General features: G+C 56.9%; 3 protein-coding genes and 1 long non-coding RNA gene across 20 annotated transcripts; 2 read left to right on the forward strand and 2 right to left on the reverse strand.

Annotated features, from left to right (window-relative positions):
• Positions 1-183: 183 nt before the first annotated feature.
• Positions 184-4,861, reverse strand: LOC130259031 (hydroxyacylglutathione hydrolase-like protein). Of its 4 annotated transcripts, none has more exons than XM_056502909.1 (8): positions 4,649-4,861; positions 3,605-3,669; positions 3,399-3,516; positions 2,777-2,885; positions 2,574-2,677; positions 2,389-2,490; positions 2,234-2,313; positions 184-2,058 (listed from the first exon to the last, which is right to left on the reverse strand). In XM_056502909.1, exons 1-8 carry the CDS (start codon positions 4,751-4,753, stop codon positions 1,893-1,895), a joined length of 849 nt encoding a protein of 282 aa, XP_056358884.1. In that variant the 5' UTR covers positions 4,754-4,861; the 3' UTR covers positions 184-1,892. The 4 variants fall into 4 exon arrangements, with proteins under 4 accessions (XP_056358884.1, XP_056358886.1, XP_056358883.1 ...); XM_056502911.1 differs by having other exon boundaries at positions 3,423-3,516; positions 4,649-4,849; XM_056502908.1 differs by lacking the exon at positions 2,234-2,313 and having other exon boundaries at positions 3,423-3,516; positions 4,649-4,849.
• Positions 4,862-5,806: 945 nt separating this feature from the next.
• LOC130259007 (hydroxyacylglutathione hydrolase, mitochondrial) lies at positions 5,807-14,632 on the reverse strand. 14 transcript variants are annotated; one of them, XM_056502859.1, is made up of 10 exons: positions 14,431-14,498; positions 12,930-12,957; positions 11,606-11,787; positions 11,189-11,253; positions 10,344-10,461; positions 8,938-9,046; positions 8,040-8,143; positions 7,598-7,699; positions 7,289-7,368; positions 5,807-6,831 (listed from the first exon to the last, which is right to left on the reverse strand). In XM_056502859.1, the coding sequence occupies exons 3-10, from the start codon at positions 11,708-11,710 to the stop codon at positions 6,732-6,734; spliced, it is 783 nt and encodes a 260-aa protein (XP_056358834.1). In that variant the 5' UTR covers positions 11,711-11,787; positions 12,930-12,957; positions 14,431-14,498; the 3' UTR covers positions 5,807-6,731. The 14 variants fall into 14 exon arrangements, with proteins under 14 accessions (XP_056358834.1, XP_056358830.1, XP_056358840.1 ...); XM_056502855.1 differs by having other exon boundaries at positions 14,330-14,475; XM_056502865.1 differs by lacking the exon at positions 14,431-14,498 and adding an exon at positions 14,257-14,351.
• Positions 9,053-10,331, forward strand: LOC130259010 (uncharacterized). The gene is made up of 3 exons (XR_008841574.1): positions 9,053-9,765; positions 9,927-9,976; positions 10,071-10,331. It is a non-coding gene; the product is annotated as an uncharacterized LOC130259010 (long non-coding RNA).
• Positions 14,583-15,820, forward strand: FAHD1 (fumarylacetoacetate hydrolase domain containing 1). The gene has a single exon (XM_056502871.1). The coding sequence runs from the start codon at positions 14,583-14,585 to the stop codon at positions 15,267-15,269; it is 687 nt and encodes a 228-aa protein (XP_056358846.1). The 3' UTR covers positions 15,270-15,820.
• Positions 15,821-16,189: the final 369 nt, after the last annotated feature.

Genomic DNA, 16,189 nt, shown 5'->3' on the forward strand with positions numbered 1-16,189 from the left:
TTGTCACACTTAGCCACCCCCAGCAGCCACTTCCTGAGGGATAATATCCCTAAATCCAGACAAAACAGGCACTTACTGATGGCTAACATCCCCAAATTACCACAAAATAATTCCTGACCTCAGGGCTGCCAGGAACCAAAGCCTCCTCTGCACTTTATTCCAATGAATCCACAGAGCAAAATGTGATTTTCATGTTTTTAATTAAAAGCTTTCCATTTTTTCAGCTGCTGCTGATCATTAATGACCTCACAGTGTTCTAAGGCATCAACCTCTCCCTGCTGCCCCCTCCCCACCTTCCTGAGGAGCAAATTGGTGCTTCCAGTGAATTCCCTTTTCCATGCAGGAAATGTGGGCAGGGAGAGGCTCCAGCCTGGAATCAGTGCAGAGCAGAGTCAGCCCAGAAATGCACAATCAATGAAGCTAAATTAGCTGGAAAGCAAATTACCAGGGCTCTACACTTGGTCACTTCCCCAGTTCCCAGACACAGAGGTCACTGAAGCCACCCAGGACACCCTGGCATCCCTGCTCTGAAATTTGTTCCAGCTGGAATTTGTCCCAGCTTTGAGGTGTGGAGCAGGCTCAGGGCAGGTTCAAACCCACATCCCTGCTCCCAGGATAAATAAAATTCCAAAGGAACACACAGGGGACACCCACAACTCCAGCATTTCATGGAAACTGAGGAATTCAGGCCATGGTACCAAGGGAGCTTTGGCAGCTGGAGAAACCCTTCCCCTTCATGCAAGGAAGGAAATCCAAAGTATAACTTAATAAAAGGTAAAAAAACCCCCTTGGTCCAGGTTTGTAGCACAGGAAAAAGCCCCAAACCAGACTCCAGTGGCAACAAAGAAGTTCACAGTTCACAAAGGAAAAATCCCTGAAATTAAATGTATCTCAGTGCTGGGAGCTGCCATCAAAGCCTCATTTTCTCCACAAAAAAAACAAACAAACAAAAAATTAATTACTTCATTGGTGTAAAGTGCTTCCCCACACCTGCAAATAAAACTCTGCTCCCTTTTTAGACTTAAAAATAAATAAAACACAGCCCTGATTTTGCAGAAAGTGAAGGCTGGGAAGGCCTGGGAGCCCCAGCTGCTCCCTGGCTCTTGAGGACAAGGCAATGTCCATGGAATTGGCACCAAGAATTTTCCAGTTTTTATCTTGGGACAAGCAAAAAGCAAGAGATGCCTGACAGCACTTTGTTCTAAAATCTGTCTCACCTTGGGAAATCCCTCCTGGGGCAGAGCCTGGGCTCCACCTGGACACCCCTGGGTCACAAATCCCTACACAAATCCCTGTGGGACCTACTGGAAAAACTGGGAAAAGGGGGGAAACCCCACCCAAGCCCTGCTGTGATGAGAGGTTTGTTAGCACGGGGCTGGAGCTGGGTGGGCACTGCTGATACCAGTGCCACCAGTGCCTTCCCAGTTTCCTGTGGGGATCCAAGTGTCCATCCCCAGCCTGAGAGGGCCCAGGGTGGCTGGAGCAGGACAGCAGGGCCAGGAGGGCTCCCAAAGGCCCCATCACACAAGCCCTGGCATTGGTGACTCCATGGGGCACAGCACCAGATCCCTGAGCATCCCACTTCTCCCTGGCTCCTTTCCCCAGCCACAGGGACATCCATGGGCATCCATCCCATGGGCAGCTCCTGCACTGACCCCAGACTGCTCCAAGCCACGTCCTGACCCTCTGCCAGCACCCAGGGGTGTCCCCAAGGCCGGGGGTCCCCAAAGGGCTCCAGGTGCTGCTCCCCAGGGAACCCCAGGAGTCAGAGGGGGAGCAGAGCAGAGCAGCCTCACACAAGCAGGTTAAAGACAAAATCCAGGACCCAGCTGGGGCTGAATCCGAGCTGGGCAGAGCCAGGAGGGAGCCCTGGCACCACGGGGGGTCACTCGTCACTTCTTCTCCAGGAAGGGTGCGAAGAGCCCCCAGTCGAAGGCCAGCACGGCCTGGGGGTTGGGTCTCTCCTTGGGCTTCTTGAAGTTGTCCCTCTGGGAGCGCAGCACCCTCAGCACCTCCACAGGCTCTGTCCTGCCCGTGAACCTCTGCACAGGCTCCTCCCTGCAGGGGACACCCTGCTGTGCCCCTGGGACAGAGGGGACCCCCAGCCCTGCCATGGACCTGGGCTGGGGGACCCCACGGCCAGCAGCCTCCCCTGCTGCAGGCTGGGACTTCCCAGCAGTTCACTGGGAAAAGGGAAGGTGTGGAGGGGACAGGGTTGGGGCACAGAGCTCACGTGAGGCGCAGGAAGGGGTTGTAGAGGAACTCCTCCTGCAGCGTGGAGGGCACCGTGGGCAGGTCCTCGTCATCGCGCCGCTGCGAGGGAGCAGAGCTGCCCAACCCTGCTCCACCCCAGCCGGCCCCACCCGCCACAGGGGCACAGACACTTACTCTAGCCCATGCCAGCTTCTCCTTCACCACTTCATTCTCTGGCTCCACTTTCAAGGCGAATTTGAGGTTTCTGACGGTGCATTCGTGGCCACAGAAAACTTTCTGCAGGAGGCACCAGGTGTCAAACCTGCTCCCAGTGCCAGATACCACCCCAGGAGCCCAGGCTGGCAGCTGGGGACACTCACCGTGTCCTTGGGCAGAGTGCCCAGGATTTGGGTCAGGTTGGTGTGCATCTGCTCTGCTGTCCCCTCGAAGAACTGCCCACAGCCCCCCACGAACAGGGTGTCACCTGTGGGACAGGGGTGCTGGGTTCACCCAGTGGAGGGGACAGGCAGCACACAGGGACGGTGTCCCCAAAGCCATGGGGGCACCTGGGCAGGGTGGATACCTGAGAAAAGAGCTGGAGCGTCCGGGGAATCGTCCTCCCACATGAAGTAGCACATGTGGCCCGAGGTGTGGCACGGGGTGAAGAGACACCTCACCCTGATGGCCCCGAACTGAGGGGACAGAGCAGAGGGTCAGGGTCCCACTGAGGGGGACAAACAGAGCCCCCACACCTCCCCACGCCCTGCCTGGGGCCCTGCAGGTCACAGATCTGGTGGGGTTTGGGGTGGGTCCAGCTGTGCCTGCTCTGATGGCATTTGGGACCCTCCAGCACAACCCCAACCAGGCTGGGATGGGGGTGAGGCTTCTCCTCCATCCCAGCCTTAAATCTGTGGGGTCACATCTGCAACAGCCCCAGGACACAAAGAGCTGAGCACGGCCCAGCAGCACCAACCCTGCTGGGGACCATTGGGGACAGTGGGACCACCCCACTGACCACTGCACTGGGGACAGTGTGACCACCCAATTGGGGACAGTGTGACCACCTCACTCTGCTCCCCACTGGCCACTCCACTGGGGACAACTGGGGACAGTGTGACCACCCCACTCTGCTCCCATGGGGACCCCAGCAGCAGCCACCCCAGCGGGTGGGTGGCCCTGAGCCCCCCGTGTCCCCAGCCCCGCACCGTGAGCTCCTGGCCGTGGGTGACCTTGTGCGTGAGGGCCCCGATGCGCTCGTCAGCCCCGAACACCCGCAGGCCTGGCAGCAGCTGGGCCAGCTCCTCATTGCCCCTGGCGTGGTCCCTGCGGGCACAGCAGGGCTTGGGAATGGCCTCAGGGGACCCTCAGGGGACACGGCCACCACCCCCCAGCCCCAGCTGGCCACACTCACCAGTGGTGGTGGGTGGTGAGGATGGCCCTGAGCACCACGTCCTCCTTCCTGACGATCTCCAGCAGCTGGAAGGGACCCAGAGCACGGGGAGAGGACACAGGAGGTGACACACACACAGTGACCTGTCCCCTGTGGCACCAGGCAGTGGGATCGCCCCAAAACCAGGTGCTGAGGAGCCACGGGCTGAGGGTGGGACGAAGGTGTGACCCTGAGTGGGGCAGGGGGATGGCACCATGGGGATGGGACAATGATGTGACCCGGAGTGGAACAGGGGGATGGCACCATGGGGATGGGGGTGGCACTAAGGTGTGACCCCGATTGGAGCAGGGGGATGGCACCACGCTGATACCATGGGGATTGTGGCATTTTTTGGCCGGTGCTCTCCCAGGGACGGCACAGAGGACAGCACGGCGCCACTGCCACAGCAGGGACACGCTGTCTGTCCCTTGTGCCACCCACCCCGGCCACAGCGAGGGCCACATGGCACTGCCAAGCCCGGCACGGCTGCCAGGCGGCTCCGGATGCCAAATTAACATTCAGGAGCAAACCCTGGGCTGCTCCCAGGACTGCGCCGCTCCGAGAGGAAGGAAATGCCCGAGGCGGCACCGAACGCCCAAAAGCCGCGACAGCGCCAGGGGGTGGCACAAGGGACACCGGGCACAGGGACAACGCCGGGGGGTGGCACAAGAGACACCGGGCACAGGGACACCGGGCACAGGGACACGAGGCCATCCTGGCTCCTGGGAAACGAGATTGGGCTGCAGATCTGTGCGGGGTTATCCGCGCTGGTGTGGGGTGTGCGGGGACAGGGGGTCCGCACCCCATGGGGATGGAGGGCTCTGAACCCCGCACCCCGAAATCCATCGGGATGGAGGCTCTGGATCCCGCACCCTCGGGGATGGAGGGCTCTGGATCCCGCACCCCGAAATCCATCGGAATGGAGGGTCTGGATCCCGCACCCCCGGGGATGGAGGCTCTGTCCTGCCGGGGGATGCTCCAGGTGCGCACGGATCCCACCGCCACCCACCCTGGGGACCCGCTCACCCTTTTGGGGACAGCGGCGTCCACGGCCACGGCCTCGCGGGTGCTCTCCTCGATCACCAGGTACATGTAATTGTCCTCCAGCACGGAGATCACCTTCACCTTCATGGCCCCGGCGGGGACAGGGCGGGGACACGCGGGGAGGGGGTGCGGGACCCCGGCGTGTCCCCAGCGCCACCCCCGGGGCGGCGCCGCCGTGTGCGGGGCGGGACACGCAGCGAGGGGCGGGGAGAGCCCGCACGGCGGGAGGGGACAGCGACAGTCCGTGTGTCACCCTGTGTCACACTGACACCCCACAGCCAGCCCTGCCCTGGATACTGCAGAGAGGGACAGGGACAGTCCCAGTGTCACCCTGTGTCACACTGGCACCCCACAGCCAGCCCCTGTCCCCAGTGCCAGCAGGTACAAGGGGAGGGATGAGGGGGTGCTGGCACTGGTGGCACTGGGGGAGAAGGCACAGAGTGGTGCTGGACACTGGAATTGCTGAGGGGTCGGGGAGGGTCTCTGCTCCAGGGACAGGAGCCCAGGAAGCCCCAAGGCACAGGGGGCAGGAGCAGGGCTGAGCTCCCCCAGCCAGACACCAGGGATGGGGCAGGGCTGGCCATGGTCCTCACATGGAATTGTTGAGGGTGGAAAGATGCTCTGAGATAGAATCCAACCATTCCCCCCAAAAGCCAGAGCCACCACTGAACCTCCCCAAGTGCCACATCCACAGGGCTGGTAAATCCCCCCAGGGATGGGGACTCCCAAAATCCACCCTGAGCTGGCCCAGCCTGAGGCTGTTCCCTCTCCTCCTGCCCCTGTCCCCTCCTGTCAGGGAGTTGTGCAGGTCCCCCCTGCCCCCCCTTTTCTCCAGGCTAAGCCCCTTTCCAGCTCCCTCAGGAATTCTCCAGCCCCTTCCCTGGACACCCCCAGCCCCTCAATGTCCCTCTTGTGAGAAGGGAATGGCACCCACAGGCAGCAAAACCAGGGCTGAACCCTCTGTTATTCCTTCACAAAAATACAGCTGCCTCTAAAACCCCTGGGGTCCCCAAAATGCCACGCACTCACCCCAGGATTAGGCAGAAAGACACTTCCAGTTGGTTGACTTCAATCTCTAGTCCAAAACCAGTAAAATGAATTAACTTCATTTCCCAATTAATTAATCAGAGTTAAAGAACCTCTGTTTCCAGCCGTTCTTTATTTCCCCTCTGCCCAGCCCTCAGGACAATCACTCTGGTGTGGCAGCACAGCTTTCCAGGAGACACCACAGCTTTAGGCACCACTTTTCTTTCTGAACTCCAGAAAATTCAGCATTTGAAAGCAAATCCAGACCTGGTGCCAGCCACACCACATGCCTGCTCACCTGGGGACAGTCACTCACCAGGAGTGGCTGCTGCTGCACCCTGAGGCACCAAACAAATCCCTGGCTGGTTTGGGGCTGGCACAGGTCACACACAGGGCACAGGGAAGAGCAGCTTCATGCAACAGGACTCAAAGGGTGCAAGCACAGCAATGCCTGGGGATGTCCCTGCTGCCCATGCCAGGGACAGGAGAGAAGCTGGAGGGGCCCAGAGCCACAGGCAGAGCCAGAGCAGCCCAAATGCCACCCTGAAGCAGCACTGGCACAGCTGGGCTGTCCCTGGAACCGCTTTCAGTGGAGCCAGAAGCGACACTCAGAATGCTGAAGTAGCAGCATGGAAGAAACATTGAAATTTTCAGCTCCTGCATTTGGTCTCTGCTTTAAACAAAGACATCTCAGTCCCACCTCCTGCATCCACAGCAGGCTCCAAATGACAAAAATGACAGGAGCTCCTTCCTAAGCCTCCAGGTTTGATCCTGCCCACACCAACACTTGCACAATGATCTGCAGGTGACACATGACAGCTTGAGAGACAGCAAGAGGAGGATAAATATTCTTCATCATCATATAAATATGCTGTAGAACATCTCAACAAGGGCAAAGTGCTTTTTTTTTTCCTTAATTAAGACAAAATAAAAACCTAAATAAAACCTGTTTCAACCACAACAGAAGAAGATTTGACTCCTAAACATCTGAATGGTCTAAGTGACACTTGAAGTGACATTAAAGTGGTGCAGGCAGTGCTCAGTCCTTGGGCACTCTGAAGTTGTCCTTCTCCTTCCTGATGGCCCCCATGGTCCGGACTGGGTCGGTCTCCCCAGCGTGGTCCTGGACTGACTTCTCCCTGCCAGGAGGGAAGAGCAGGGTCAGGATGGAACCCCAGGATCAGGATGGAACCCCAGGGATCACTATGGAATCAGGATGGAACCCCAGTGGGGGCCAGGATGGAACCCCAGCTGTGGAGGCACCAGGATCAGGTTTCAAGGCTGCACTTCAGCATCAAACACTGGGCTTTGGCACAGCTCATCAGGCCTGGTTTGAAGGCTCAGGGGGGCAGGAGGAAATTGCACTTCTGTGCCCCAACAGCATCTTCTGCTGGATGAAGGATCAGGACACAACAAAGCCTGTTCTGTCTCCTGAGGCAGGGAATGATGCTCAGCACAACCCTCAAACCCAGGAACTTTCTGCCAGTGAGAGTCTTGGAGGCATCCAAACAGGAATGAGGGAGGCAGAAGAGCAATTCCCACTGGGAATTCCCACCTCCCCTCCCCACAGCCCCTCTCAGCAGGGCCCCTCCCTACCTCACTCTCATGAAGGGGTTGTAGGTGAACTCCTCAGCAATAGTGGAGGGGATGGTGGGCTCTCCTCTGTCATACTGGGCCTGCAGTGAGGGACACATTGCTGAATCCTGCACCACACAGACTTTCCAGGCAGGGAATGTCTCCCCCAGTCAGAAAACTGCTCTCTGTGGGTACAGCCAAACCCTGTTCACTGGAACACAACATCCTGCAGCTCCTGCCTCTTAACTCCCCCTGTTTCTGCCCAGCATTTCCTCCTCTGCTCCATCTCCTCAGCAAGGCTTTGTGCCCAGGAAAGGAAGAACAGCTCACCTTGGCCCAGGCCAGTTTCTCCTGGATGCTGGGGTTACTGGGCTCCACGTGCCGAGCAAACTTGAGATTGTTGATGGTGTACTCGTGGCCACAGTAAACTCTCTGGGAAGAGGAAGGGACAGTGACACTGGGGGGACTCCAAAGGTGCCACCAGCACAGCAGGGACAGCACACTCAACCCAACACCCCCCACTGGAGACAGGCACAAGTGGCAGGACTTAGCAGGCAGGACAAGCTGCCAGTTTAAGAGATGACAGAGCCCCATGTCCCAGCTCAGCAGCCTTTAATTCCCAGCCCCTGCTCTTTCCCCACAAAGCACAAACACATTTGGGGCAGGCCAACTGTGGAATCACTCATTCCCTGCACACAGCAGTCCCTCTGCACAGCAGCACTGCCAGGGAGTGTCTCTGGTGGCTCACTCACACAAAAGGAGAGCTTTGTACCGTTTGGGGGTCCAGGCTGCCCAAGATCTCGATCAGTGCCTTGTACATCTCGTCCGGGGTGCCCTCGAAGAACTTGCCACAGCCAGCCACAAACAGGGTGTCACCTGCGGGGGTGACACTGCATCAGGCCACAGCAGGACCCCACAGCCAGCCTGAGGCTCAGCCCTGCCACTGCCCCCTCAGCACAGCAGAAAGCACAGGGACAGCCAGCCTGTGCCACACCAACGCGGCTGCTGGGGCAGGAAACTGCAGAGCCTCACCCTGCCAGCACCTCCTACCTGTGGGCAGCCCCTGTCCCCTGCTGTCCCTCCTGGAGGGGATAAGGAACATTTGTTCTTTGCTGTGAAACTGAACAAAGATGAGTCGCCTCTGTTTTCTCCTCAGTGTTCCCTAAAATCTTGTTTAAGCCTCTTTCCTTTCCATGCAGGAGCTGCTGTGAGCTCTGGAGAACATAGGGATGAAGCACAGCCCCAGGGAAGGGGAATCCTTCTCCCCACACCAGGACCCAGGCCCTGGCCATCAGCCCTCTCTCACTCCCCTATTCTCTCCTCCCTCTGCTGTCGGATGTGAGCAGAGATAGATGGAAAAACAACAGGGTTGGGATCAGCCAGTTTAGTCTGGGACAGGAAACCAACAGCTCTTTTATCCAGGAAAAAAAATGCTGAATGTAGGACTCATGCAGGGCTCACTCTTGATGCTGCCTGCAGGGTGCAGCCCTGGTTTACAAACCCAGAGGGGTTCCCCCAGTTCCACCTCCAATTCCTGCTTGCAGAGGGGAGCAAGAGGTGGATGTTAAGCAGCTGCCCTGGCAGGAAGGGACTGATGCACATCCAGAGCCAGAGGCACCCAGGCAGAGGGGGAGTTTCTGTTTTGGCAAGGGAACCTCCCAACTCCTCACCTGTAAAAACTGCAGGTGGCTCGGAGCTATTTGGCTTAGTCACATAATAACAGATGTGGCCCGAGGTGTGACACGGCGTACTGAGGCATTTCACATTTAGAGATCCCACCTGGGAAAAAGGCAGAACACTAGAGCTGAAGCTGCTGTTTGCTGGCAATTGCATGGTTAGAAAAGAATTGCTACTCTTAGTGCTCTAATGCTCCTAAATTTGCCCCAGTCTGGCCAGGAAATACCAGCTCTGCTCCTGGGAGAGCCCAGCAAGGGAGGTCTGTGGCAGGGAGCTGCCTCCTCCAAGCAGGTGTCCTGACAAAGGGAACTGCCAGATCCTTTCATTTCCATGCACAAGGACTCAAAGCCTGGCTGGCAGCAAGAGCCAACAGATCCAGAGCAACAGAGAATCTTAAACAAAGCTAATGGAGCGTGGAAAAAAGCTCCAAACAAAAATGGAGCTGAAGGGGAGAAGTGAACGACACTGAGGAAAAGGCAAGGACTAAACACAGCCTGATCTGCCCACCTTCCTCCTTTGCTGCTGCCCCTCCAAGGCTGCACCCGAGGCCAGCACTGCTGTTCACACCTGCCTGCACTTTTCCCAGCACTTTGTGTCACCTGCCAGCTCTCCTGCAAACAAACAGGCTGCTCCCAGCCAGGCCTGCAGCTCCCAGGCAGCACAGAGCCACGCAGGCAGCTGGCACTGCCCTGCTCACCCCACACTCCAGCTGGCACTGCCCTGCTCACCCCATATTTCAGCATATTCCCACAGGAACACCTGGATCTGTTCAGTGCTCACCATGCTCCTGGCAGAGCACAGCCCCTGTCCTGTCAGTCCCTGTCCTGTCACACAGCCCCTGCCCTGCCACACAGATCCTGATACAATCCCTCTCCTTTCACACCCTGTCACAATTCCTGTCACACACCTGCCCTGCCACAATCCCTGTCACACAGCCCCTGTCACAGAGCTCCTGTCACACAGCTCCTGCCCTGTCACACAGATCCTGTCACACAGCCCCTGCCCTGTCACAATTCCTGTCACACAGCCCCTGTCACAGAGCTCCTGTCACACGGCCCCTGCCCTGTCACACAGCCCCTGTCACACAGCCCCTGCCCTGTCACACAGCCCCTGCCCTGTCACACAGATCCTGTCACAGAGCCCCTGCCCTGTCCCCACACCTGCACAGGGACACCCAGCACATCCCACATGCCTCAGTGCTGTCCTCACACAGTGATCCAAACAAGGCAGAGCTGTTGCAGTTCCCAGAGCTGGAAAATGGGGAAAGCTTCATTTCAAGCACCCACCACACCCCGGGGTGCTCAGAGGTAGCAGAGCTGCCCAGCTCAGGTGGGAACACACCTGTGCAGCTGTGACACAAAGAGGGGATGCCCAGAGTCCTGCAGGTGCCTCCCTTTACCTTGAGGGCTGTCAGGTGGGACACTCTCTGTGTCAGGGCCCCCACCCTGCTGTCCCCCCCATACACGTGCAGCCCTGGCTCCATCTTCACCAGCTTCTCATTGCCTCCAGCATGGTCCCTGGAAGGGAAAAAAAAAAGGGATTTGGGGAGAAAATAACATGGATTTATGGTCATTGGTAGTGCAGTGGTGATCATTTCTGATCCAGCCCTCTCCCAGGATCTGTCACTCCTCATATCCAAGGATAAGCCACAGGAACAGGAGTGGAGATCATTTCTCCAGTAATTAGGGCAGTGAGAGGAGGAATCAATCCCTGACAAGTCCATCCCCAGTTAGGAAACAGCAGCCTTAGGGGCTCCCAGTAAGCTCTCCAGTAACTGGGGCAGGGAGGGAATGGGGTGAGTGGAAAATGTGCAATCCAGCATCCCTGTGCTGCTGGTTTGTCCAGCTCAGGGCTGATTGTTTCACTCTCCAGCCACAGAGGTGGCTCCACTCTGACCCATGGACAGGTTACTGCAGCTAAACATTCATTTTACACCCCTGGCAGAGCTGATTTGCACCTGGGGTGATCCTCCCACAATGCTGACTGCAGGATGCCTCATGGGCTTGTCCTGACACCTCAGCAAAATGTGCTCCCTCCCACACCCAGTTATTGCACTGGCTCCCTGGAAAAACCAGGATTTTAAAGGTGAAAGGCACTGACACACAGCTCGTGCTCTGCACAAGGCCAAAGGAATGAGCTCTGATCCTTCTCCTCAGCCTCAGCTGCTGCTCAGAGATCAGCTGGGGGCAGGAGAGCAGCACTGCTGGCTGTGTTTGTGTGAGGGATGCAGGGCAGGGTGGTTACCAGTGGTGGTGGGTGGTCAGGACAGTGGTCAGCTTCACACCATGCTTTTTGACTGCATCCAAAACCTGCAGGGACACAGAAGGAGAGTCACACCTGCCATGGAAGGAGCTGGCAGCACCCCTGGTGTCACCTGGACACGAGCAGTGAGAGCCACACCACTGCAGAGGGCTCATCCCCATCCAGGCTGGGTTAGAGAGAAGCACATGAGGTCTGATCCAGCCAAGCCCCAAATCCCATTTCTTCCTTGCTGCCCTACATCAAATTAAGGGCAAAATGCCAAACCAGGTCAGCAATCCCTGGAGTGATGGAGGGACCCAGCAACCCCTGGAATTAAGGACACAGCTGAGGCAGTGTGTGGCTCCTTCCCCCCTGCACACAGCAAGCTGGAAGCCCATCCCAGAGCCAGGGCAGTGTTACCTTCTGGGGCTGCACAGGGTCAACTATGGCAGCCTCCCTGGTGTCCTGGTCGATCAGCAGGTACATGTAGTTGTCAGTGAGGGCTGGCAGGATTTCCACCTTCATGTTGGCCTGGCTCACTGTCTTGGCCTCCCTCAGCTCGTGCTCCGTGTGCAGGAATTTAGCTCGCAGCTGTGCTGGACCTGGGCACCCAAAAACAGCCAAAGCTGAGCCCTGGGAGGGGGACAGGTGGGACAGGGCATGGCAGGTGCCCCCCAGCTCACAGGACAGCCCAACCTGCCTCCTTCACACAAGAGGAGTGAGGCCAGCACGGGACAAACCCTTGTGGCCCTCAAGGTGCTCCACAGCAGCCCCAAGAAGGAGAGGATGCTTTGCTTTCCATGCAGGAAAAAAATCTGTACTTGGAGCAGAGAGAAGATTTCAAGGGGCAGGAAAGCAAAATGGAGCTGGCCAAAGGTTAGTCTGGGACAGTGACTTTGCAAAAAAGGCACAAAGGGCACGTTAGGGCCAAAAAAAAAACAGAACAAAAAAAACGGAAGAAGGGAAAAAAAAAAAAAAAAAAAGGAGAAATATGGAAATATACACACTGCTCTGATAGAAATATCCAGTTCCTTACTGGAGAAATGTCATCCTGCACAGCACAGGGAGAGAAGGCAGGCTCTCCACAGGAGGAAGGCTCCCTACTGGCCAGGTAAGAGGCACACACAGGGCTCTTGCTCATGCCTGCCCTGATGCAACACCACTGCTTCCATGTTTGCTTTTGGTTCAATGTTTAATCAGATCCAAGAAGCAAATTCCAGATGCAAACAACCTGGGCTCCACTGCTCAGTGCACATGCAGCTCTTGAAGAAATAACCAACCAGTTCAGAGCTGAGCTCAAGCACTGGCAGGGAAAGAGGTGCCAGTCCCTGCAGGTCAGGAATTGCTGTCAGAGCAGCCCTGAGGTGTGTGCACACCCCAGAGGTGCCCATGCTGGCTCAGACCCATTTTATTCTGCACCACTGACTCTCCCAAAGGCTCCTGACTTTCCTGCTCAGCCACCTGCCTCCGTGCCACAGGGCACAGTGATCACCCTGTCCCACTGTCCCCAGCCACCCCAGCCTGCCCAGCCCTGATAAGAGCAGTCCCCACATCCAGCTGCTCCTGCTGAGCTGGCAGAGCCCTCTGGCACAACCATCCTGCCCAGAGCTTCTTCTCCTTCTACCTCCACCATCACCAGTGAAATTAAACACAGTGCTCAAAAAAAAACCCAAACAAAAAATCCCAAGGCAGAACAAAACAGGCATGCACTGGGTATTTACAGAATTGGCAGAAGCATCCCTACCTGCAGAGTGCTCCTCTGGAGAAGATTCCTTTCAAAAAAAAGAACAAAAAAAAAAGCCCTTACTATTCTTTGATGGGGGAAAAAAATGCCCAAAAAACAACTGCTCGCCAACAGGGAGAACTTTTGGATGCTGTCAGTCACAAGAGTTATCTATACTGCGTGTTGAAAAAAAAATACAACCAAACAAAAGAAACAACCCAACCTTAACTTCAATTTAAAGGAATTATTGACGTGCTTCAAGTGCTTCTTTCCTATGAACCATCTCTAACCTTGGCCCGGATCCCACAGTCTCTTTGCGTGTGCAATTCACAGTTCTTACCAAACAAACAAACAAGCCGCACCACATAAGGAAATGTTTTCAAACATGTAATTTCAACAAAGGAATGAGAAAACATCTACCAAGAATGAAACTCACGTGCTGTGAGCTGCCATCTGCAGCTCAGCTGCACCTCGGGAGCAGAGCAGAGTTTCTCACGCACTGCTCAGACCCAAAGGAACTCCCTGGATGTTCAGCACCAGCTCTGCCCCAGATTGACACCCAGTGCCTTCATTCTCGCTCAGCTTTGTCCCACGTCCCTCCTGCCTGGGGCAGAGTGGGAGAGCAGAGCCAGCAGCCCTGAATCACCCGCTTGGGTTCTGGAATGGTTCAAGAGCACAGCTGGGAAAGGCTTTGCAGCTGCAAGTGTCAGTGTCAGCGCAGAAACGCGGCCGTGCTGGGCACTGGCAGCAGGCAGAGCCCACAGAACCGGGCTGCTTCCTGCATTCCTCCGGAACGTTTGGGGTGACGCTCTTTATTACATAAAGGAGTGGAAAATTCCCGTTTCGAGCAGGGCTGTCACTCAGAAATGATTGCAGGCTCTCACAAGAACCGTGCTCACTCTCTGCACTCTGCAGGGATTTTTTGGATACCCAGCGAGTTTACGGCTCCCAGAAATGTGTTGGAACGCGGGGCAGCTCCCGGGATGGCTCTGCCGTTCCCACCCTGCAGCCGAGCAGCGCGCCCGGCCCTGGCACAGAACCCCCGGCCATTCCCCCTCATTACAGCCGCGTCTTAAACCCCAGCGGTGCAAAACCACCTGGGGAGACTTCCCAGAGAGCCCTGGAGGAGTTAGGCCCGAAATGCAAGCGCAAAGCTGGGGCGGTGTGCGGCCGGCTCCCCCAGCAGGAGCAGCTGTCACCCGCCGGACGCAGCCCGGCCCCGCATCCTCCTCCCGAGCACTGACCGGGGCTCCGCGGGGCTCCCGCCGGGCTCCGCTCGCAGCCGAGCCCGTGCTGCCCCGCCCGGGCCGTGGGTCAGCCCGGAGCCGGGGCACGCCCGCAGCCTCACCCCAGAGCCCCAGCGCGGCTCCAGCAGCTCCGCACGGGCCGCAGGCCCCGCCGGGCGCACCCGCCGCACGTACCGGCTCGGAGAACGGCCCCGAGGACAGCCCCGGCTGCCAGGGCGGTGCCGAGCGCTCGCCAGCCCCCGCGGAGCATGGTGCACCCCGCCCGGCCCGGTTACCTTGGCTGCCCGGCCCGGGAGGGGCCCGGCCCGGCCCGGCCCGGCGTGCGCGGGGGCGGCGCTGAGCCCGCCCGGCCCCGGCCCGGCCCTCAGCCCGCGGGGGAGGAGCCGCGGGAGCGGCAGCGCCGTGCAAGGACGCGGCAAGGGCGGTCATGGCCAGCTCCAAGCAGCTGTCCCGGTTTTGGGAGTGGGGCAGGAACATCGTGTGCGTGGGGCGCAACTACGCGGAGCACGCCAAGGAGATGGGCAGCGCCCTGCCCGCTGAGCCGCTCTTCTTCCTCAAGCCTTCCTCGGCCTACGTGCGGGAGGGATCGCCCATCGTGCGGCCCTACTACTGCCGGAACCTGCACCACGAGGTGGAGCTGGGGGTGGTGATCGGCCGCAGGGCCCGGGCCGTGCCGCAGGACGCGGCCATGCAGCACGTGGCGGGCTATGCCCTGTGCCTGGACATGACGGCCCGCGACACGCAGGAGCAGTGCAAAAAGAACGGGCTGCCCTGGACTTTGGCCAAAGGGTTCGGCTCGTCCTGCCCGGTCAGTGACTTCGTGCCCAAGGAGAAGATCCCGGACCCGCACAAGCTGCAGATATGGCTGAAGGTGAACGGGAAGCTGAGGCAGGAGGGGGACACCTCCTCCATGATCTTCTCCATCCCTTACCTGATCAGCTACATCAGCCACATATTCACCTTGGAAGAAGGAGACTTGATTCTCACCGGGTCTCCCAAAGGAGTCGGGGCCGTGGAGGCCAACGATGAGATCGAGGCAGGGATCAGGGACGTGGTGACCATGAAGTTCACGGTGGCACAGGGCGCGGAACCCGGGAGCCCAAAAGGGGTTTGATTTCCATTTCCTCCATTTCCATGAAGGCTTCAGCAAACCCGGAGTCCAGCCCAGCCAGAAGCTCCAAATTCCAAAATTTACTTCCAAAACCATACCTGGCAGTGGAGACACTGGGGAGGGGAATGTCCTTCTGTGTGTGCTTCTCTTCTGCTGATGCTTTGAGTTTTGCCAGTGTGTTGCCTTAAAATAAAAATTACTGATCAAAACAATACAAAGGATGACATAGGAGCTAAGACTCAGCCCTGCTGTGGGAAATCAAAGGTGTATGTGTAGATGTGCAACCCTAAATCAAGAATTGCAGCTTCACAAAGAGTTTCCTCTACAAGAGAAAGATGTTTGATTTTTTCGATTAGTTTTGTGATTCCTCCCTGCTTTTTTTCGAACATACAAATTAAAGGAGGATGGCTTTTCCTCCCACTCCAAGGGGTGAAGTGTGCCAGATGTTTGGCAGATTGGTTTTTTCCTAAACTGGGTTTTAAATATGTTCAAAAAATGAAATAATGCAGAAGGATCAAGAATAAAGAAGCATATGTGTAAAGATCACCACCAAACTTGTCTTTTGAGTGATTTCAATGTATTTTTAGTAAAATTGTAACTGCAGCAGTTGGAGTTGTAAGTATTTCCAGCTGCTAAGAGCCATGCTGGGTAACTTTCCCCAGTTCCCAACTCCAGCTGATCCAGCACTCCCCAGTTTGCATGACAGTGAGTTCTCTTTCAATTCAACAGAGCAAGTTGTAAAATATAATTTAAAAAATCCTCCCCATGCAAACATCAAAACTTAAGGTTTTCAAAGGTTGCACAGAATGGGCTTGTTGCTAACAAAAACAGATGGATTTTTTTTTTTTTTTTAATAAATGCAAAGCACAAAAGTTAAATACTTCCATTTATCAGAGCCAGATCTTAATAATTGCAAGGAAAAG

This window comes from Oenanthe melanoleuca, chromosome 14, assembly GCF_029582105.1.
Source record: "Oenanthe melanoleuca isolate GR-GAL-2019-014 chromosome 14, OMel1.0, whole genome shotgun sequence".
In the NCBI taxonomy this organism is placed as follows: domain Eukaryota; kingdom Metazoa; phylum Chordata; class Aves; order Passeriformes; family Muscicapidae; genus Oenanthe; species Oenanthe melanoleuca.

Excerpts from the sequence above, each read along its gene's own strand:
- LOC130259031 (XM_056502907.1), bottom strand. The coding sequence starts at position 4,753 with ATGAAGGTGAAGGTGATCTCCGTGCTGGAGGACAATTACATGTACCTG. Across the intron at positions 3,670-4,648 it reads ACGCCGCTGTCCCCAAAAGG|CTGCTGGAGATCGTCAGGAA; the intron begins GTGAGCGGGTCC and ends GGTCCCTTCCAG. Across the intron at positions 3,517-3,604 it reads CTCACCACCCACCACCACTG|GGACCACGCCAGGGGCAATG; the intron begins GTGAGTGTGGCC and ends CTGTGCCCGCAG.
- FAHD1 (XM_056502871.1), top strand. The coding sequence starts at position 14,583 with ATGGCCAGCTCCAAGCAGCTGTCCCGGTTTTGGGAGTGGGGCAGGAAC.
- LOC130259007 (XM_056502856.1), bottom strand. The coding sequence starts at position 14,632 with ATGTTCCTGCCCCACTCCCAAAACCGGGACAGCTGCTTGGAGCTGGCC. Across the intron at positions 10,462-11,188 it reads CTGACCACCCACCACCACTG|GGACCATGCTGGAGGCAATG; the intron begins GTAACCACCCTG and ends TTTCCCTTCCAG. Across the intron at positions 9,047-10,343 it reads CCCACCTGACAGCCCTCAAG|GTGGGATCTCTAAATGTGAA; the intron begins GTAAAGGGAGGC and ends CCTTTTTCCCAG.